General features: G+C 45.7%; 1 protein-coding gene across 10 annotated transcripts in view; it reads left to right on the plus strand.

The window, feature by feature from the left end:
• Nucleotides 1-126: 126 nt before the first annotated feature.
• CFAP251 (cilia and flagella associated protein 251) overlaps nucleotides 127-23,028 on the plus strand; it is a 70,283-nt gene continuing 47,381 nt past the window's right edge. For 8 of the 10 annotated variants that reach the window (XR_014234523.1, XR_014234524.1, XM_082355852.1 and 5 more), the window contains exons 1-6: nucleotides 2,313-3,088; nucleotides 3,742-4,155; nucleotides 9,959-10,099; nucleotides 12,824-12,933; nucleotides 17,793-17,904; nucleotides 18,162-18,242. Coding sequence is in view for 8 of the 10 variants with exons in the window: in XM_082355852.1 (XP_082211978.1) it covers nucleotides 2,597-3,088; nucleotides 3,742-4,155; nucleotides 9,959-10,099; nucleotides 12,824-12,933; nucleotides 17,793-17,904; nucleotides 18,162-18,242 (1,350 nt within the window). In the remaining 2 variants the exon portion in view is untranslated. The other 2 variants (XM_082355854.1, XM_082355855.1) reach the window with 2 other exon arrangements.

Consider the following 23,028-nt stretch of genomic DNA (forward strand, 5'->3'; position numbering starts at 1 on the left):
CAACTGAATTTCCTGTGAACTTCTCAAACCAAAGCTCAGATGGGAGTTAGATCAGCCTCATAGAAAGTTGGGCAGAACAAACTAACAATTGTACTGAGGTCAAGATTTGACCAACAGCATCTCTGGGCCGTCATCCTTTAGTGAATGGGGGTTCCAAACGCTCAGGCTGCACCTGCGTTTGCACTGCAGCAGTGCTGCTCTGGATGCAGGATGATTGAATCTCCTGGCCCTGCCCTCGGATCAGCACTTTTGTAGACTGCTAAGGTGTGTTGACATTGCTGATGGGAACCAGCAGTGTGTGCAGAGCTGTCTTCTTGCAAATGCTGATTCCTCCTTCCTTCCTTTTATTTTCTCTCTTTAACATGGCAAAGTGAGTTTCAGTGATTCCTAGTGCCTCCGTGTTTTACTTTTTTTCTCTCTTCACCGTATCACAGTGTTTTATTTCCACAGTTCTTGCAGACCACTTTCTGTTTCACAGGGCATCTGGCACATTCTACTGAGGCATGCTTGGGTTCCTCAGGACTGGATTTGCTTGGCTTAGATACAGATACCAGCTCGCCCTGACGGGAGTCAGTACTGGGTGTGTTTCCAGCCATGGGTGCTCATGCTTGACTGGAAAGCCTTCCTGTTGAGTGTCTGCCCCCAAACACCATGTACTCTAGCTGAATATCCACGTGGATTTCCCCCCTTGTAGCCACAGACGTGCTGTTTTTACCAGTGTTTGCTGTTTAAATTGTTTTTCTAATTCCACGTGTTTTCCAATCTTTTATAAGCCCTAGGCTATAATAAACAGCTTGTCCCATCCAGCAATCCCTTTTATTTTTCTGAGATGTATGCAAATGCATCAACCAGCATTGGGGTATGAGGGTGGGGTGGGGATGGAGAGACTCATTCACATCCTCCTAAAATGATGGCAGCAGAGAGTCTTCTGCATCAGTGCCTTTGGCTGGTTTCCTGCAAGTCCCCCCTTCAGAAACCTCAAGATGGCCACGCAGGTGGGCTGTCTTTTGTGAGATTATAATGGAGAGACACTTTGAGGTGGAATCATCCTAATAGACTTAACAAACTGGTTTGGCAGAAACGTTATGTGATAAGATAACGTAACCTATGAAACATTTAATCCCAGCTGGCTAAAATTTTCTGCACAACATGCAGTGCCCGGGCGAGGAGGTGGGGAGGAGCTGTGTGCTGCACCAATGAGACCGGGAAATTTAGTTTGCTTTTTACAGGATTTTATCAAACCGTTCGTACTTCTTCACATAACTTTGTCAAGTCTTCAGAAAGTCAGAGTTGCTAGGATTGGCTGCTGCAGCTTCTCAGGGGATGGCACCAAGGGAAAACATGCGGGAGAGTGGGAGGGGAGGAGAGGAGACATGAGAGGAAAGCCGATTTCACCTCCCGAGTCGCGGCGGCAGGGGGCGAGCTCGACCAGCTCCCCGCTCCCCGCTCTCGCTCCCGCCGCTTTCTGGGCACGTGACCGCCGTCCAGCCTTCTCGCTTTACGGCCCCGTTGCCTGCAGCGGCAGCGATTACCATGGAGACGGGGCTTGGGTGGCGACCGTAACTAGGGAGCCCTTGGAGGAGACAGCGGCGGCAGCTGGAGGCCGGGAGGTGGACGAGGGGTTCACGCGGCGGGAAGACCCCGGTCTTTGAGGACCAGGGTGGGCGCGCTCTGTGAGTCAGGGGCGGGGGCCCCGGCAAGGAGGGGCCTGGTGCCTCTTGGGGGGCGCTCACCCCACCTGGGCTCAGCCTGGGGCAGCTCCAGGGAGACCTGAGCTGGAGGAAGGGGCCGCGCCTGGGCTTTGTGCCCCCACGGACGCACACACCTGCTCCCCGCACCCCCCATGAAGAATTTGGCAAAGTTTGGCAGTCGGAAGAGGCTCTGTCCTAAGGGCCCTAGACTTTAAGTCTTAGCAATAATTTTTCAGATGGCGGAACTGAACATTGAGAGGTCTGCTTCTTACTCGCTGTATGATCTTGAATAAGTCACTTCACCTCTCAGAGCTTCAGACTCTTAAGTTTGCTGTAAGGAATAAACGAGAGAATATGTTAGGCTTTTTAACATTCTAGACTGCTACCATTTCTCAAGCACTCTGTGCTGCAACTCGAGCATTTTACATACGTCATTTCATCTAATCTTCACAACACCCCCAGAATTTAGGGTTATCATTTTAACTTTGCCTGTGAGCAGATTTAGACTCCGAGGGGTAAAGTGACTTGCCCAAGGTCACAGAGCAACTGAGTGGTGGAACTGGGATTCAGTGCCAGGAGAGACTGACTGGAAAGCCAATACTTAACCGCTAAGGTACCTGCTTCTTCCCTTATTCGTATTATTAGAATTGTTGCTAATACCTGGGCTATCATTTTGCTGCCTGTGGGAATATGAATATATATAAACTGAGTTAGAGGGCTCTAAAATTATTCTCAGAAAGATGAGGCCCGGGATCAATATTTTTAAAGATTTGAGACAGGCTTTCCTAGGAGTATGGCATTCTTTTTATTCCCATGGAAGGGAGCAGAGCTGGTATTGCACATTTCATTGATAGGTTTGTGGACCAGGAAATCAAAATGGAAAACAGAGGGCCCTGCTGATTATTATGCTCAAAATTTCTCTAGAGACATCTCCAAAGAGAAGAATGTCAGATGCAGAGGAAAACCCACTGGAAGAGACAGAAGAATATGGAGAAATAGAAATGGAAGAAGGAGAAGATGAAGACGAAGAAGAAAAATATCCAAATGATGAAGGGCTAGAAAATATGCAACAGGAATTAAAAGAAGATAACACATTAGCATGGAGAGGGTCTCAGGAGGAGGGGGAAGAGGAGGGGGAGGAAGGGGAGGAGGAAGAGGAAGAAGGGGAAGGGGAGAAGAGAGTGGGGGAGCAAGAGGAGGAAGAGGAAAGGGAGGGAGAGGAAGAGGGGGAAGAATTTGGGAAGGAGGAGGAGGCTGTCAGAGAAGAAGTGGAGGAGGAGGTTGCAGGAGCACAGGAAGAAACCACAGTGAAGCCCCAAGAAATCACCAAGTCCATGATCAGTTTGGAGAGACTTACACCAACTGATTCCCAATCAGTCTTGTCAGGAACACTCCCAGTAAGTAGGAATTTTCATTCATTCAATCATTCGTGTGTTCATTCATTCATTCCTAATCATTAATTGAATGCTTGTTACCCACTTACCTGCCAGGCTCTGCAGATATAAAACCAAGTAAGACACAGTCCATTCTTTTAAGGAGCTCTAGGGTATGTAGGGAGGCAAACATTATAAAACTAAGTGCAGTGATTGAGAGGTACCTAGGAGATATGTATCTATATAAAGGCCGACTTGACCCAGCTTGGAGGATGATCAGGGAAAGCTTCCTGGAGGAGGTGTGTACCAGAGCTGACTTAAAGGACAGGGGTTAGCTGGAGTGTGCTTGTCTAAACAGCCTGTAGAAATCACCTCTGGTCCAAGGAGAAGTGACTCTCTGTGGCTCTGTGGTGGTTTTGGAGGCCACCAGTGCCACTTAGAAGAATAATTTTGCTGTTGTGGGTCTGCTAGTAGGCAAAGGATAAACCTGACACACCCACGATTCATGTTATTTGAGTACAGAATGTCCCAGGCTCTTTTTAAAAAGTGCTTCATAATTCCGACGTGAGGCTAACACTAAGACTGGCTGATTAGGAAGAGAAAGGAAACTAAATGAGGGCATGTAGCAGCGTGTACCGTATTTGAAATCACAATCTCCTTTTTATTTCTTTTTTAAGAAAACCTATAGTGGTAGAGAGTCAAAGCATTCATTACAATCAGAGCTTTTGGAAACACTCGAACTTCCAAGAAGCATGGTCTCACAATTAGAGTTTCTTGATTTGGATCTAACCACTTCTGCGGAACAACAGCTTAGTTCCCCTGAAAAGCAGCCTTCAGGTGACCTTGCAGAGAGAACCGACCAGAGGCCCCAAGATGAATTGGGACAAGAAAGGAGAGACTTGGAACCAGAAAGGGGAGACTTGGAGCCAGAAAAGAGAGAAGGGAGAAAAGAAAAAAGAGTATTATATGTAAATGAGAAGAAAGAAAAAGAATTCCAGCCCAAAGCAAGGATCCCTAAGGTGTCACTGGTCTCCACTGCCACCGAGGACATTTTGTTCCAAAAGGATGACAGTGCCAACGTGTATCCCTTGGTAAGTGCAACATGCTTTTAAATTTCCCCCAGTGTTTTGAGAGTATTGTGAAATAGGGGAATTTTATGCATATGGAAAAAAATACCACCAGAAAGCTCCTTTTTAAGCTAATCACAGACCTGTGTCGTTTTAAAGTTCAGTTTGGAGCTGTGGCTGGACATGTGTGACAGCATGTGGACACGAACGCTGCATCTGGGTTCAGCAGCGTTGCTCTGCAGGCAGGAAATTCCGCACGTGGTTTGTCCATTGTATAGGACGCTGTTTTCTTGGGGGAGACTCCAAATCGACCTCTCCCCTCTCCCCTCTCTCTTCTCGCTCCATCTCTCTCTCTCCCTCCCTTTCCCTCTCTCTCTCCCACATCATAATACTCCTCCTCCATACCACCAGTTCCTTCCCTTTCCCTCCTCTCCTCGCCTCTTCTGCTGTAACTGGCTTGATCCCTTTACCAGCTCCTAAAACCACCACAGGTTCCTAAAGCTATCCATCCCAAGATAGATCAGTAAGTCAAAGGTCTGGAAAAAGTGAAAGCCACCGGGAAAAGCACCAGGCGGTCCCAAGGAGTCTGCCTTTGCTGCCGCTGACAGTGTTCCAGGGAGGCGCCATCTGCGAGGGTAAAAATATTATCATTTGCCAAGAGAAGGAAGAGGAGGGTTTTTTTTTTTTTCCTTCTCCTTCTTTCTTCCTCCATCTGCTACTTTCTGAAAATTGTTTCCTAGGATTCATCTTTTTTTCTCCCCCCACTGTAGATTCATGCCTTTGGAAGATTCGTAAGTGATGGACTGTGTGTACTTAATGCAGTTCCTAACACAGAATGAGCACTTGACAAGTGTTAACAACTAGGTGATGGTGGTGACGGTTGTGCTGGTGGTGGTGACGGAAGGGTGCCGAGGGGGAAGTGCAGAGAACTGACAGCCTCCTTTCTGTAGATTTGGCCGACTTTGAGCAATGGAGTTGAAGGTTCAAGCTTGCAATTGCTCAGTCTGAAAGAAAGAATAATTGAGTTTATTTATTTATTTGGCCGCACTGAGCGGCATGTTGGATCTTAGTTCCCCAATCAGAAATTGAACCCTCGCCCCCTGCAGTGGAAGCTCGGAGTCCTAATCACTGGACCGCCAGGGAAGTCCCAAGAATAATTGAGTTTTAGAGCCCATGAAGACATTTGTCTTGTTTAGCCAACTAACCAGAAATCAGGTAACGTCCCTAATAAGAGCAAGTGATCTTTTTATCCAGGCCCCAGCTACCTGGACTTGACAAAAGCCACTGCACAGGTCTGGGCCCCCTGTTAGCCTTGGGCTCACTGCAGAACCAAACTTTCCTAGGCCTACTCTCTTTGCAGGTTTGCTTAGCTCTTTGGGTGCGCCGTCTTTCTTTTTCCTTTCCTTTCGCCTTTATTGTTTCTTCTTTTTGTTAAAATGAATAAGCGCTCTTTATAAAAAAAAATATACAAAGGCAAAGATTCCTCTTCTCGAACACACTCCCATCCCAATCCCGTTTTCCTGAGGTGACTACTTTTGCAGTTTGGTATAACTGTATCTCTCCAGACCTTTTTTGGTACATATATAAACATGTATCTGCGTGTGCACACACACACAATTTGTGTTTTTAGATGTTTGTTTGTTTGTTTGTTTTTATCCAGTGAGATATTCTGCATTTCTGCATAAATGTTTTTGCACTTAATATGTCTTAGAGGATTTTTTATATCAGTGCATGTATATCCACTTCCTCATTTTAAATTCGGCTGTTTCCTTATTGATGGCCATTTATGCTGTTTCTGATTTCTTGCTCTCACCAAAGGTGCTTCAGTGCGTGTGTGCCTCTCCATCTCTGTGCTCACAACATATCCTCCTTTTCCTATGGGCTCCCCCGGCTTATCCCAAAGGCCTGTAATAACTAGCAGTGCTCATGGTAAATAGACCTAACCGTGAATACCATCTCCGGCCAAGTAACAAGGTATCATGTGTTTATGAGAAGGAATCATATAACTATCAAATACAGTGAAATCTGGTTTTGACAATAAAGTTTTGTTTTCCAGATGACCATGTTTTAGAAGAAGATTGATGTGAGAGGTGGCTGTCTCCATCATCATTCGCCATGAGTGTTAAAACTAGTGCAAAATGCGATGAGTGTTGGTACTGTGTGATTTCGGTTAATGTGAGGCTCAAGCAAGGAAGTTCTGTTACTACTGAGTGAGGTCAGCCCAGTTTTGACCTTGAAAGAGTTGTTTTACCTGGAGACAGGAGTCTAGTTAAGAGTGTTTTCTTTTTGTAACTAATTTGTTAAATCTCAAAATAAATTTCCAGGACGACTATCAGGCCTTTTAGAATTAGCAGGTTTCCAAAAGAACCATCTCACTTGAAGAAATTGGCTCTTAAGAACCAGCCAGATATGAAATAGTTCCGTTCCTAGAAGTTGCAGCTTGAGGCAATTATGATTCCGTAATTCTACCACTCACGCCCACGCAATAAAAGACCTAAATGTAAATATAAGTTACAGCGAATGAGCAGATAGAATCAGGAGAGAATGGGGAATGAAGCATGTAGGAGAGAAATCGGCCATGTCGCCCACTCTGTCTTGGGAGAAATATACGGTACATCAATTTAACCTTAAGTATCATTCAAAGATCAGAAAGGAAACTCACCAGATTTCATTTCTTTATTTATTTTTCTTTCGGCTGTGAGGCATGCAGGATCTTAGTTCCCCAACCAGGGATGGAACCCGCACCCCCTGCAGTGGCAGCTCGGAGTCTTAACCACTGGACCGCCAGGGAAATCCCATCACCAGATTTCATTTCTATGCTCCAATATAACCCACTGATTTTTGGTAACTAATCACTTAGCCATCACTTTAAACACTCTACCACATCAGCCTTGGTTAATTTTTTAAATAGACTTTATTATTTGGGGGCAGTTTTAGGTTTATAGAAAAATTGAATGAAAAGCACAGAGAATTCCCACATACTCCCTTGTGCCTCCTTCCCCCCTCGTCTCCTCTATTATTACCATCTTGCATTAGTGCAGTACATTTGTCGCAATTGATGAGCCAATACGGATGAATTAGAATTACCTTAAGTCCATAGTTTACCTTAGGGTTCACTCTGTGTTGTACATTCTCTGGGCTTTGACAAATGCATAATGACATGTATCTACCATTGTTGTTTGATACAGAGTAGTTTCACTGCCCTAAAAATGTCCTGTGCCCTACCTGTTCATCTCTCCCTCCCCCTCATCCCCCCAACCCAAGCCCCTGACAACCATTGATTTTTATTGTCTCCATAGTTTTGCCTTTTCCACAGTGTCATGTGGTTGGAATCATACAGTTTGTAGCCTTTTCAGGCTGGCTTCTTTCACTTAGCAACATGCATTTAAGGTTCCTCCACATCTTTTCATGGCTTGCAAGCTCATTTCTTTTTATTGCTGAATAATATTCCGTTGTATGAACGTACCACAGTTTATCCGTAATTTTTGTAAGAGACGTTGAATACAAAAATATACATAAACAAACTACTATTGAATTGGAAGCAGTAGTCAGATTTATAATACCTATTATTTTTCATTTCATGAAATATTTATTTTGGACTTGTTCCTGGCAGTGTGGAATTTTTAATCCTCCTAAGGGAGTTTTGTCTCTTTTATACTTTATCCTTCCAGGGAAAATCGTGTATAAGGAACAGATACCCAGGCTGAATAATTGCCTTTCTTATGAAGTTACTTAGTGACTTTATTATAACTTGTCCATTCTACGTACTCTCATTCAGTAAATTGAATTTCACAACGTGAAGTGCTCACTGTGTGTCTGGTACTGATCTGGGTCTAGGTCCTGGGGAGAAGATGAATAGGAAGTTGTTTCTATTTACTGTTGAAGACTTTCTTTTTTTAAAGGAAACGTCTTTATTGAAATATAACATAAACAGAAAGAGCACACGCAAGTGTAGAACTCATTGAATTCTTACACAGTAAACACTCCTGTGTAAGCACCATGTAGCTTTTCTTTTCTTTTTAAATCGAGGTAGAATTCACATCCATAAAATCCACCCTCTTAACTTTTTCTTAAAAGATTGTGGTAAAAGGCACATAACATAAAATTTACCACCTTAACCATTTTTAGCTGTAAAAGCTCAGTGGTATTGAATACATTCACATGGTTGTGCAGCCACTATCATCACCCATCCCCATAACTCTCTTCATCTTGTGAAACACACACTGTACCCACAAACACTGGCTCCCCATCCCCACCCTGGTCCCTGGCTACTGCCCTTCTACTTTCTGTCTCTATGAGTTTGACTACTCTAGGGACCTCATATAAGTGGAACCATTCAGTTCATATTTCTCTTTTTGTGACTGATGTATTTTGCTTATATAATGTCCTCAAGGTTCATCCATGTCGGAACATGTGTCAGAATCTCCATCCCTTTGGAGGCTGCATAATACTCACCTTTTGTTTATCCATTCATCTGTCGATGGACACTGGCTTGTTTTCCACCTTTTGGCTACTGTGAAATATGCTGCTATGAACACGGGTGTACACATATCTCTTTGAGACCCTGTTTCCTGTTCTTTTGGGTAGATACCCAGAAGTGTACTTGCTGGAGTATATGGTAATTGTATTTTCAGTTTTTGAGGAACCTCCATACTGTTTTCCACAGCAGCCGCACCATTTCACACTCCCACCAGTAACGCACAAGGGTCCCAGTTTCTCCACATCCTTGTAAAGTTTACCCTTTAAAATTAAAAAAAGTTTATAAAATTTATTTTTGTTGAAATACAGTTGATTTACAATGTTGTGTTAGTTTCAGGTGTACAGCAAAGTGATTCATATGTATGTGTGAGTATATATATATATATTTTTTTTTCTTTTTCAGATTCTTTTCCCTTATAGGTTATTAAAAGATATTGAGTATAGTTCCCTGTGCTATACAGTAGGTCCTTGTTGGTTATCTATTTTATATATAGTAGTGGGTATCTGTTAATCCCAAACTCCTAATTTATCCCTCCCACCCCCCTTCCCCACTTTCGTAACTGTAAGTTTGTTTTCTGTCTGAAAATTTACCCTTTTAAAGTGTACAGTTGATTGGGGTTTTTTTGTTTTTTAATTAATTAATTAATTTTATTTTATTTTTGGCTGTGTTGGATCTTCGTTTCTGTGCGAGGGCTTTCTCTAGTTGCGGCGAGCGGGGCCACTCTTCATAGCGGTGCGCGGGCCTCTCACTATCGCGGCCTCTCTCGTTGCGGAGCACAGGCTCCAGACGCGCAGGCTCAGTAATTGTGGCTCACGGGCCTAGCTGCTCTGCGGCATGTGGGATCCTCCCGGACCAGGGCTCGAACCCGTGTCCTCTGCATTAGCAGGCAGACTCTCAACCACTGCGCCACCAGGGAAGCCCCAGTTGATTGGTTTTTAGCCTGTTCCCTAGGTTATGCAACCATTGCCAGTTTCTAATTTCAGAACATTTCCGTCCCTCCAAAAAGAAACCCATACGCAGTAAGCAGTCGCTCCCCAGTCCCCTCCCCTCACCCCCTGGCAACCACTGATCTGCTTCCTGTCTCTATGGATCTGCCTATTCTGGACATTTTATGTAGATGGGGTCACACAGTATGTGGTCCTTTGCATCTGGCTCCTTTCACGTAGCATCACGTTTTCAGGGGTCGTCCGCGGTGTCGCGTGCTCTTGAGGACTTCTCAAGGTGATGTGTCTTCATTGGCTGATGATGTGACTCCTTCTCCTCCAGGACTCAGGCCGGGAGTACCCGGCGTCACAGCTCTGGGTTCGTGCATCGTAGCGTCTTCCCGCTTTTACCTTTGTCTTCCAGACCATGACCTGGTCGTTCGGATGGAACAGTTCCCTTCCTGTTTACTACATTCAAGACGAAAACCAGAGAGTTCTTCTGTATGCCAGTGCTCACACTGCGGTCATCTACAATGTCTTCAAGAATAACCAGCACCATCTTCAGGTTTGCAGGTTTTCTTACTTCAAGTGAAAGAGGTTGTCTTTAACCTGAATATAGCACTTTGGTTGTTATTGTTGTTGCTTTTTAATTAATTAATTGATTTATTTTTGGCTGTGTTGGGTCTTTGTTGCTGTGTGCAGGCTTTCTCTAGTTGCGGCGAGCAGGGGCTACTTTTTGTTGTGGTGCGCAGGCTTCTCGTTGCGGTGGCTTCTCTTGTTGCGGAGCACGGGCTCTAGGTGCACGGGCTTCAGTAGTTGTGGCATGCGGGCTCAGTAGTTGTGGCTCGCAGGCTCTAGAGCGCAGGCTCAGCAGTTGTGGCGCATGGGCTTAGTTGCTCCGTGGCATGTGGGATCTTCCCGGACCAGGGCTCGAACCAGTGTCCCCTGCATTGGCAGGCGGATTCTTAACCACTGTGCCACCAGGGAAGTCCAGCACTCTGTTTTTTATTTCAGGGGTCAACTTCATTCCATCTCATTCACGTTTTCCTTCCTCTCTTCTGAACCATAGCAAATTCTGTTTTTAGGAACACATTTTATTGTTCGTTTTCTCTCTGATTCTAATCAGAATCAATTGACAAATAGCAGTTGACTTTAATTTTATAGTAACTAGAATCTAAAGCATCTGTATTTTTTACATTTCTGTAAAAATGTGGTCAGGAGAGACCATGTTGTCTCCACAGGACTATGGTGAGATGCAAAGGGCAGGGATTCGGACCTAATAAACACTCAGACTCCTTTCCAGGGCTCAGAGGGCTTTGATCCTCCTACTCATGCTGAGAAGTGAGTGTTAATATTCCCATTTCACAGGAGAGGAAACTGAGGTTCAGAGGGATTTAGCTGACTTGCCCAAGGCTGTGCTAGCAGATGTTGAAGCCAGGTCTTACATCCAGGTCTCCTGACTTGAAAGTATTAAGTAGGTCAGTCTTTCCTCCTGTCTCCTCCCTCCAGCACTTGGCTTTATTTACACCCTGCTCCGTGCCTCCCCGAATGCCCCACATGCCTGCCTTCCCCTCACCGCTCTGCCTCCTCTGTTCCGGATGTTTTTGACCTCTTTCGTTTTCATCATTTACCTGTCCAAATGTCACGTTTTCCTGGTGTCCGACTTCCTACTAGTTAACCCGGTAGACAGTTCCCTGTTACCCTTTTCAGTTGACATATAAGGACCTTCCTTAGTCAATGCCTAGATCAGAAACTTCACAAAGTATTTTCCAAGAGCTCAGCCAGTACTCAGCATCGTGCCAGGGAATCCAAGACACGTGGGTGTAACTTAAGGAATTTGCTTTCTAGAAGTCCTGAAATACACACACAGTCAGCAAGCAGCCCTTCTCAGAGCTGAGTTGAACGTGTAGCGCTGAGCACAGAGGTGGCAGCAGGGGGAGAAAGCACGGTGTGGTGGGCAGGCTCAGAGTCGGGGGCGGGCGGGGCCGAGGGGCTGAGAAGCAGTGAGCAGCCAGGCGGGCGTCCAGCCTCCGCAGGGTTGGATGGCTGGGGGTGGCCTCGGCCATTCGTTCGTTCATTCATACATCCCACATGTATTTATCATAACCACTGTGTTTCAGGTGATGGGTCTGTAGTCATGACCAAAATAGATCTAGTTCCCCCTCACGGAGAGACAGTCGTTAAACAAGTGAACACATAAGCATATACCTAAAGATTTTAACAGTTGCTCGAAAGGAAATGTGAAAATGCTCTAAGAGGGAAGAATCAGGGTGAGAGGAGACTTCCTCTGGATTGAGTGGGCAGGGAATAAAAAAGTGCTGTTTGGGCTTCCCTGCTGGCGCAGTGGTTGAGAATCTGCCTGCCAATGCGGGGGACACGGGTTCGAGCCCTGGTCTGGGACGATCCCACATGCCGCGGAGCAACTAGGCCCGTGAGCCACAACTACTGAGCCTGCGTGTCTGGAGCTTGTGCTCTGCAACGAGAGAGGCCGCGACAGTGAGAGGCCCGCGCACCGTGATGAGTGGCCCCCGCTCGCCACAACTAGAGAAAGCCCTTGCACAGAAACGAAGACCCAACACAGCCAAAAATAAATAAATAAATAACTTAATTAATTAAAAAAAAAAAAAAAAAGTGCTGTTTGTGCTAAGACCTGAAGGCTGAGCATGAACCAACCCGGGGCCATTTTGCAGGGAAGAGCATCCCAGACAGACAGAGAGAGCTCTGAGTTTTCAGGCCTCGTGTGTGAGGCCCAGAGAGGAGGCCAGAGTGAGCGAGGGGTGACATGGAAGGAGGGAAACAGGGGCTGTTTCCCGGCTGCCATCTTGTTTGTGTTTCCAGGAGATTCCTCTGTTGTGTGGGGAAGACTGTAGGAGGATACGAGTGAAAGCAGAGAGGCCTGTGCGGAGGCTTTGGTTCCAGAGCTGCTCAGTGGCCTGAGTGAGCAGTTCTGGGGGAGATGAGGCTGGTAGGGAGGTTCGGGGGGGCTGGAGGTGGGGGGACCTGGACATTTATTCTCCACGTGGGTTCAGAGTCGGGTATACGCCTCAACCCCTAGGAAGCCACTGTTCTTGCAGGGAGCGCAGCTTACCCTGCGAGTGTTTTGAGGGGAAGTTTGAAAACCTCTGGCTGTGGAGAAACACCAGGGAAGGCGGGTGGGAGTAGGATTTTCAGCCAGCGGCATCTGGAAAGGGAGCTCAGGTGTGCCTCCGGGGCCCCGCCTTTCCTGCTGGTGCCAGGGCTGGGCCCCCCCCAACCCCTGTCTCAGAGCGACTTCTCTCCACGTCTGCAGGGCCACCCCAACGTCATCTCCTGCCTCTGCATCAGTGAAGACAGGCGCTGGGTCGCCACGGCCGACAAAGGGCCCAACTGCCTGATAATCATATGGGACTGCTTCTCGGGGTAGGCACGTCGCAGCCGCTTCCCCCCGCGTTTTTGTGCAGCGTCTGCCACCGTGACCCGCAAAAAAAGGAGTCATGCCGGTCCGGGGGTACAGAAGCCGGTGCTGGGAGGCAGGGCGAGCGGTGAGGTTCTCAGGGGAGGTTGTCTTATTGCCTCAAGGCCTGTTGGGATGACATTACTTTGGTGAATTTCCCATGGGTGATTCTTGGCTCTTTAAGTCCAGAAACTTGGTTTGTCGGTGGCCCCCAGGCGGACTGGGTTGAGGGAGGCCAACTTACGCTCACCCAGCTGGGAGACCCAGAGAAATCATGTGACTTCCACCATCTGCCAAAAAAAAAAAAAAAAAAAGACTAATTGTACTTACTGTCTTCATTTCCCTGGGCTGCTGTAAGAAATTACCCCAATCTGGGTGGCTTAAAATCACAGAAATTTATTTTCTCACTGTTCATGAGGCCAAATGTCTGAAACCGGGGAGTCTGCAGGGAGCTCCTGCGGCCCTGAGAGAGAATCTGTCCCATGCTGCCCTCCTGCTTCGAGTGGTTGCGGGCATCCTTGGTGGTCCTTGACCTGTAGACACGTCGCTCCAGCCTCTGCTTCCATCTTCATGTGGCGTCTCCTGCTCTGCGTCTCTCTGTAAGGACTCCAGTCATTGGGTTTAGGGTCCACCCTAACCAGTATGACCTCATCTTAACTAATTACATCCTCAGAGACTCTCTATCCGTATAAACTCGCATTCTGAGGTTCTGGGTGGAATGAATTTCGAGGGGGCGCTCTTTGACCTACTCTACTTACCCTACGGGATTGTGAGGAAGATCCAGAGCACAGCACCCGGCCCAGGATAGATGCTCACAGATGTGTGTCCTTTCGTAATTCCTGGTCCTAGAGGCAGAGAGCAGTGCTAGATTCACCGACAAGACTGTAAGGCCTTGGTTGGGTGTGTAGGGGGGTGGGAGGGGGTGAGGTGGGGGGTGGACAAGTCCAGGTGGAGAAGAAGATTAGGAGGAAGGTATGTTGAATGTCCTGTGACACAGGAGCTGCTCTCTCCCGGGTGACCGCTGGCCTCCCTAGGGCCGTATTACCTCATCATTTCCCTTGGCCCCTCTGACACCGTGTCCCCCTGGCCCTCGTCCTGCTCGCTGTCTGTTCCCTCTCAGACTCTTTTCGGCCTCATCCTCCTGTGGCCCTTCCTTAGCTGTGGCCATGCTCTCCAGCCAGGCAGGAGCAGAGTCAGGGTTTGAAACCGCGCCATCTTACTCTCAACAGCCGTCTCAGTGTTTCCTGTGTGCTGATGGGGGAGCTGCTAGAGGGCACTCCACCTGCATGTCCCACGGGCATCTCCTGCTAAAACGTCCAAAAGTCCTGCGCCTCCACCTCCAAATAACTTCTGACCCCACATCCACCGCCTCTGCCCGCCCTCTCCTGCGTGGGCCCTTGCAGTAGCCTCCTGACCGATCTCCCCCACTGCAGTTTCGCTCTTCAACCCAGCCTCCGTGACACTGAACCGCTTTTAAATGTATATACAATTCACTGGCATTAATTACATTCACAGTGTTGTGCAGCCATCGCCACTCTTTCCAGAACACTCGCAGCACCCAACCAGAAAATCTGAACTAAGGAATTCCTCATTCTCCCTCCCCTCAACCTCTGATCTACTTTCTGTCTCTGAAGATTTGCCTATTCTGGACATCTCATGTCCGTGGAATCATACAATATGTGGCCTTTGTGTCTGGCTTCTTTTACTTAGCATAATATTTTCAAAATTCTTCCATGTTGTAGCATGAATCAGTACTCCATTCCTTTTTGTAGCTGTTTAAGATTCCATTGCATGGATATACCACATTTTGTTTATCCATTCATCTGTTGATTTTTTAAAAATCACTTTAATACATTTTAATTGGAAGCTAAAGTCTCCTTTGGCCACCATCTCCAATCCTAGTCCTCTAGGTAGTCAATTTGGTGTGTTTCCTTCCAGAACATTTGCTGTTGTTTTAAATGCACATGTGTAAGGGGACTTCCCTGGCGGTCCAGTGGGTAAGACTCCGCGCTTCCACTGCAGGGGCCACGGGTTCCATCCCTGGTCAGGGAACTAAGATCCTGCATGCCTCAAAGCCAAAAAAAAAATACACATGTGTGGCCATCATCATCTATCATCATGTGGTTTTTCTCTACAACATTTTGAGTGTGATCTTTTCCCACGTGCAAAATCCTAATGGGCTCCCCTGCTGCCTGTTGCCAGCTCAGCCCTTGTTACAGGGAGTACATGCTCACATCCTAGCCATGCAAACACCTCCCCCACGAAATCAAATTCCCGTCTGCTTGCCTAGTGGTCATCTCTAGCGATTACATGCTTTTCAGCTGCAAGAAATGGCACATCCACCTGACACACATGAGGGAAAGTCATCTCCTGCATCAGGAAGTCCTGAGGCAGGAAGGATGGGCCCCTCTGGTGCCTCTCTTCTCTCAAGCCTTTGCTGACAGCTCCCCTGCCCCAGGCAGAGCTGGCCTCCATTCAAACAGTGTTTATCCTTTGCTTTTTTCTTGTTTATAGAGCTGTCTCCCCCACTAGATCGGGGGTGACTCTGGCAGTCATTTTTTAAAATTACAAAGTGAAGTGTATCTGTGGTCAACAATTAAAATGATATGTCGATATGAGTTTTATGATATTGCAAATGATGACTCTGGGAACCCAGAAAGGATTATCTGGTTTTAGAATTAATATTCACCTTATTAAAGTGATAAATGGTACTTCTTCCTTGAGATTAATTCAACTTAAATCTTACTGTGTAAATCTAGCATATTTTTGCAATTGCCTGTAAGGGGGCTTTGATTAATGTTTGGTCTCACAAATTTTATTAACTCCTTTTAAACATTTTAAACTGCATTTAGAAATTGAATATATTCAGTTTCATCTTTAAGTTCTTTAGTAGTCTGATTAACAAATAAATCCTTCACCAGTACTTAGGTAATTCTTGTAAATCTAATAACTTAGACATAAATATGGCAAGTCCTAAGTTCTCTTAAGTGTTCTAGTATTGTTTATAAACCTAATACAATTTGAATTTAAAATCACAAGTCTAAATCAACTACAGACTTTCAATTAGAATCACAAATTAATCTGTTAGAGACTCTAATATGTTAAATTCTCTTAAACATGACCCATTCTTAAAAAAAGGAACAAATTCTCTTATCACAAATATGTTAAGAGTACAGGTCCAACTGACTTCATCTTCTCTGCATTTAATTCTAAATATCCCCGGGGATGAGATACACCTTCCCATGAAGAACGTCATTTTGTCATTCCCAACAACTTTAGGACTCCTTTCCCAAGGGAATTTTTGGGGCCACGTCTCAGTGGGATAAAATTTCTCAAGTGACAGAGAACCAGACAGGTCCTCAGCTAGGGCACAGACTTGGTTCCAGCCAATTGGGACACCGATGTGACATACTGAGGCCTGTGCATATTCTCTGTAACAAGGTCTCCATAATGAAAAACCAACGGGGGGTCTGCATAACCCGCGTTCAGGGATTAAGTCTTCCTACCACCCACTCTTCCAGTGGAAGTCAGGGACCCTCACCACATCACAGCTTACTTCCATCATTGCTTCAGCTGTTTCTTGCATTTCTTTGGCTCTCTCAGATATTCAGATAGCATCTAATTAAATTCTGCGTGTGTTAAGGCTTTGTCTGCATCTTACAGTTCTAAAGTCTTGCCAGTGACACAATACAGACGTGTAGGAAAAAAAAAAAAAAGGAAGTCCCCCTTCACCCAAACCTATATCCAGAGTCACCATGTAGTTTGGAGTTCATTCCTCCAGAGTTTTTTCTATACATATAAATACACACACACACACACACACTCTCTCTCTCTCTCTCTCTCTCTCTCAGGATGATGCTACGTCTACTGTTTTGCTATTTGCTTTTTTCCACAAAATTTTGGTCACTTTCCCAAATCTACCTCATTCTTTTGGAAGGTGGCATACATTTTCATTATATGGTTTACCATGATACTTTTTAAACAAATCCCATATTAATGGATATTTGTGTTGTTTCCAGATTTTTGCTATTAAAGCAGTGCCACAGTAAGCATGAATTTGGCATTTATCTCTGTTTACTTTTGCTATTATTTCTCTAGGAAAAAAAAGTTGTGGAATTGGCGGGTCTTAGGGTCTGTGCATTGAGGATTTTGACAGATGCAGGGAAGTTGCTGTCGAGAAAGCCTGTGCTTGTTTACACTCCCCCTTCTGGAGGAGGACGCCGGCTTTCCTGAAAGCTAGGATGGTGTCCTAGACATCTTGTTTCATGTTCTCATCCTTCACGCCTGGCACAGAATCAGCACTCGATAATGAAGGAGAGACTAGAGCTCCAGGAGAGAACAAATAGCACGTTTACATGCTGCCCTGAGTTAGTTTTTGTTTTAAATTTGAGGTAAAATTCACATAACATAAAAGTAACCATTTTAAAGTGAACAACTCAGTGGCATTTAGTATATTCACAGTGTGGTGCAACCACCGCCTCTATCTGGTTCCAAAACATTTTCTTCGCCGCAGAAGGAAACCCTGAAACCATTAGCCTTCACATCCCGATCCCCTACCCTCTGGAAAACACACATCTGCTTTCCGCCTCTATGCATTTGCCTATCTTGGAGGTTTGATATAAATGGAATCATACAATATGTAGCCTTTGGTGTCTGGCTTCTTTCACTCAGCACCATGGTTTCAAGGTTCATCTGTGTTGTCGCCTGTGTCAGTGCTTCACTCCTTTTTTATGGCGGAGCAACTTTCCGTCATGTGGGTGGACCATGTTTGTTTCTCTGTAGCTGTTCTGTTCCTGACCTGGGTGTCCCCCGTCCTGTTTTGCAGCATTCCTGTGCACACGATATTCGACAGCTGCCCAGAAGGTGACGGCATCAGGGCCATGGCCATCACCCGCGACGCCAAGTACCTGGCGACCATCTCAGACACTGAGATCCAGGTACAGGGCCTGTCACGGCAGCTTCAGCGGCTGGCCCGCCCGTCACAAGTGTCCCCGCGAGCAGCTCTGCTCAGGCCGTGTGGCGTCTGTGGTTCTCTGGGTGGAGGGGGGTGACCGGTCAGGGGCTCCCTGCCTGCAGCTTAGCTCACTGTGCTTTGCTCAGTTAGTGGAAGTCACTGGCTTACCACAAGGGGTGTAGGTTCCTCCAGTAGCCTTCAGGAACCTTCTCACTCTCCTCTGTCTGCCATCACTTACAGAAAGTTTGCATCTGGAGGTGGACTTTAGCAGTGGAAACACCGGCCTGCACTCTTAACCTTCCCAAAGAGTATGGTTTTCAGGTGAGTTCATTTTGAGCCTGTAAGGATCCACCTAAAGGTACACTGAAGCCAGTTCAAAGCTACTTTTTGCTTTACTGGAGTTTTGTTATGGTGCACTAGAGCTTTTTAAAAACTCCTGTCCATGATCTCATTTTATTTTTGATGACAATAGCTAATTTTTTTGATCACTTCTTATGTGTCAGATTCTGCTAAGTTCTTTGCATACAGTATCTCATGTAATCCATGCAAACATGCTGAGAAGATGTTACTGTGGGATTCATATTGCTACTATTAACTATCAAATAATAGGTCTAAAGTCACCCAGCTAGCAGCCTTTCTTATTCTAGAAGCATGTTCTGAACTGCTCTTCATATAAGGGAGTTATTATTCTCGATTTGCATGAGGTGACTTGCCGAGGGCACCCAGACCATTGACTGTGCTGCTCTGCATCGTCTCATTCATGCTCGCAGCCGTCATTCACCTGCATTTATTGAGTACCTACTGTGTACCAGACACTGTGGTAAGTATGTACGTGGCTTGTGTGAACCAGAACCCAAGCAGGGGGTCTGGGTGACTGGCCTCAGCGAGGCACACATCATCATCAGCTTTACGTCCCTCTTCTCTCCTGCTCTCCCTCCGCCAACGTTCCTTTTTTTTTTTTGGCCACACCGCATGGCTTGCGGGACCTTAGTTCCCTGACCAGGGATCAAACCTGCACCCTTGGCAGTGAAAGCGTGGAGTCCTAACCACTGGACCGCCAGGGAAGTGCCCCCCCCAAATTTCCTTACTTCTCAAAGCTACCAGCCATACCTGGGTATTTAGGATGGGTTTTTCTATTGCTACCAAAAATGCGTTGGGGATTTTGATAGAGATTGCATTGAATCTATAGATGGCTTTGGGTAGTCTTGTCATCTTAACAGCGTTCGTTGTCTTCTGGTCCATAAGCATGGATGTCTTTCTGTTTATTTTATTTGGTTTTTTTTTATAGATTTATTTTACTTACTGATTTATTTATTTATGGCTGTGTTGGGTCTTCGTTGCTGCACGCGGGCTTTTCTCTAGTTGCGGCGAGCGGGGGCTTCTCTTCTTGCGGAGCACGGGCTCTAGGCGTGCAGGCTTCAGTAGTTGTGGCTCACTGACTCTAGAGTGAAGTCTCAGTAGTTGTGGCGCACGGGCTTAGTTGCTCTGCGGCATGTGGGATCATCCTGGACCAGGGCTCGAACCCATGTCCCCTGCATTAGCAGGCGATCCTTAACCACTGCGCCACCAGGGAACCCCTATTTTTATTTATTTTTGGCTGCGTTGGGTCTTACTTGCAGCATGCAGGATCTTCATTGAGGGACGCAGGATCTTTCGTTGTGGCCCGCGGGCTTGTCTCTAGTTGTGGTGGGCGGGTTTTCTCTTCTCTAGTTGTGGCGTGCAGGCTACAGGGCATGTGGGCTCTGTTGTTTGCGGCAGGTGGGCTCTAGTTAAGGCATGAGAGCTCAGTAGTTGTGGCACGCGGGCTTAGTTGCCCCACAGCATGTGGGATCTTAGTTCCCTGACCAGGGATTGAACCCGTGTCCCCTGCACTGCAAGGCAGATTCTTTGCCACTGGACCACCAGGGAAGTCCCCCAACTTAATTTTTGAGGTTCATCCATGTTGTTGCATGTATCAGAAGTTTGTTCCTTTTTATTGCTGAATAGTAGTGCATTGAATGGATATGTCACAATTTATCCCTTCACCGAATAGATAACTGAAGGACATTCGAGATTTTTCCTGTTTGTGGCTATTGAAAATAGAGCTGCATGAACGTTTATGTACAGGTCTTTGTAGGGGTATATGCTCTCATCTCTCTTGGTCATTATCTTTGTTTTTGAAGGATATTTTTCCCTAAGTAGAGAATTCTAGGTTGGTGGTTATCTTCTTTTAGTACCTTGAAGATATAGGTATCATTCCATTGTCTTCAGACTCACATCATTTCTATTGAGAAGTCAACTGTTGATCTTACTGCTACCTTTTTGAAAGTTATGTCTCCCCTCCCAACCCCACCTTCCCCAGCCATTGTCTCTCTCTCTCTCTTTTTTTCGGGGGGTGCTGTGCCTCACGGCTTGTGGGATCTTAGTTCCCTGAACAGGATTGAACCTGGGCCTTGGCAGTGAAAGCACTGAGTCCTAACCACTGGACTACCAGGAAATCCTTAGCTATTGTTTCTTTAAACATTATTTCTGCCACATTCTTTCTTTCCTCTCCTTCTGGGACTCCAATTACATGTAAGTTAGACCTTTTCAGCTTGTCCCATAGGTCTTTTATTCTTTTTTCTATTCTTTTGTGTCTTTATGCTTCAGTCTGGATATTTTCTCCTATAATTTATCTTCCTTTTCTATTAACTATTTTTTTGGCTATATTTAATTTTCTGTTAAACCATATTTTGTGTTTTTTATTTTTTACTTATTTTTAAAAAATTAATTTATTTTTATTATTATTTTTGGGCTGCCATGGGACTTCGTTGCTGCATGCAGGCTTTCTCTAGTTGCAGTGAGTGGGTGCTAGTCTTCGTTGTGGTGCATGGGCTTCTCATTGCGGTGGCTTCTCTTGTTGCGGAGCATGGGCTCTAGGCGCACGGGCTTCAGTAGTTGTGGCACGTGGGCTCAGTAGTTGTGTCTTGCGGGCTCTAGAGTGCAGGCTCAGTAGTTGTGGTGCACAGGCTTAGTTGCTCCACGACATGTGTGATCTTCCTGGACCAGGGCTCGAACCTTTGTCCCCTGCACTGGCAGGCAGATTCTTCTTTTGTTTTCTTTTTTTTTTTAATAAATTTATTTATTTTCTATTTTTATTTTATTTTTGGCTGCTTTGGATCTTCGTTGCTGTGCGTGTGCTTTCTCTAGTTGTGGCGAGCAGGGGCTACTCTTCGTTGTGGTGCACGGGCTTCTCATCTCAGTGGTTTCTCTTGTTGCAGAGCATGGGCTCTAGGCGCATGGGCTTCAGTAGCTGTGGTTCGTGGGCTCTAGAGCGCAGGCTCAGTAGTTGTGGTGCATGGGCTTAGTTGCTCCACGGCATGTTGGATCTTCCTGGACCAGGGCTTGAACCCTGTCCCCTGCATTGGCAGGCAGATTCTTAACCACTGTGCCACCAGGGAAGTCCTGTGTTTTTTCTTTTTTATTTTTATTTTTATTTTTCTCCCACCCTATGCTTTATTCACTTTTTTTTATACATCTGTATTGGAGTATAATTGCTTTACAATGTTGTGTTAGTATCCCCCATCCCCTCCCTGTTGAGCCTCCCTCCCACCCTCCCTATCCCACCCCTCTAGGTCGTCGCAAAGCACTGAGCTGATCTCCCTGTGCTATGCAGCAGCTTCCCACTAGCTATCTATTTTACATTTGGTAGTGTATATATGTCCATGCCACTCTCTCACTACGTCCCAGCCTCCCCTTCCCCCTTTGTGTTGTCAAGTCCGTTGTCTACGTCTGTATCTTTATTCCTGCCCTGCCACTAGGTCCATCAGTACCACTTTTCTAGATTCCATATATATGCGTTAGCATACGGTATTTGTTTTTCTCTTTCTGACTTACTTCACTCTGTATGACAGACTCTAGGTCCATCCACCTCACTAAAAATAACTCAATTTCCATTTCGTGTTTTTTAAACCATTTTTTTTTTCAGATCTAGAAGTTCCATTTGATTTTTTTTTTAAATAGAGTTATCTGATTGCTGATCATCAGGGAAATGCAAATTAAAACCACAGTGAGATATCACCTCACACCTATCAGAATGACCAGAATATAACAAATATTGGAGAGGATGTGGAGAAGAGGGAACCCTCGTGCACTGTTGGTGGGAATGTAAATTGGTGCAGCCACTGTGGAAAACAATATGGAGGTTTCCCAAAAAACTAAAAATAGAACTTCCATATGACCCAGCATTTCCACTCCTGGATATATATCTGAAAAAAACTAAAAACACTAATTCAAAAAGATACATGCACCCCAGTGTTCGTAGCAGCATTGTTTACAATTACCAAGATATGGAAGCAACCTAAGTGTCCGTCAACAGATGAATGGATAAAGAAGATGTGGTACATATATATAATGGAATACTACTCAGCCATAAAAAATACCTGGATCTCCTGGGGGTCTCTTTCTGTAGATTACTTTTCTCCCTTGTTTTCCAGTTATTTGGACATGTCTTTTTCCTATGCCTGGTTATTTTTCATTGAATGCTAGATGTTGTGCTTTAAAAAGAATAGGAATAATTTGAGGCTCAGGTTGATAATAACTTCCTCCAAGGAAGACTTACTTTTGCTTCTTAGAGGCCTTTGGCAAAGTGGTCACCTCGATCTAATCAGAGATTGAGGTGATTTGAGGCTGATTTTCAGCCTTTGTGAGGCCTCATCCATGCACTTGCTTTCACCAGTTCTTCACCCCACCCAGGCCTTTGTGTTGTCCTGAAATTGATCATCTGGCATTGGCATTGGTAGTTTACATTCTTGAAATGAGGCAGCAATCAGCAGGCAAGGAATAAGAGATGGGGTGGGAGAGGCAGGAATGGAACTTAAAAAGCATTTCTCGGAAAGCAAATACCATATGCTAACACATATATATGGAATTTTAAAAAATGGTTCTGATGAACCTAGGGGCAGGACAGGAATAAAGACGCAGATGTAGAGAATGGACTTGAGGACATGGGGAGTGGGAAGGGTAAGCTGGGCCGAAGTGAGAGAGTGGCATGGACATATATACACTACCAAATGTAAAATAGATAGCTAGTGGGAAGCAGCTGCATAGCACAGGGAGATCAGCTCGGTGCTTTGTGACCACCTAGAGG

This window comes from Balaenoptera borealis, assembly GCF_965194805.1.
Source record: "Balaenoptera borealis genome assembly, chromosome: 14".
NCBI lineage: Eukaryota > Metazoa > Chordata > Mammalia > Artiodactyla > Balaenopteridae > Balaenoptera > Balaenoptera borealis.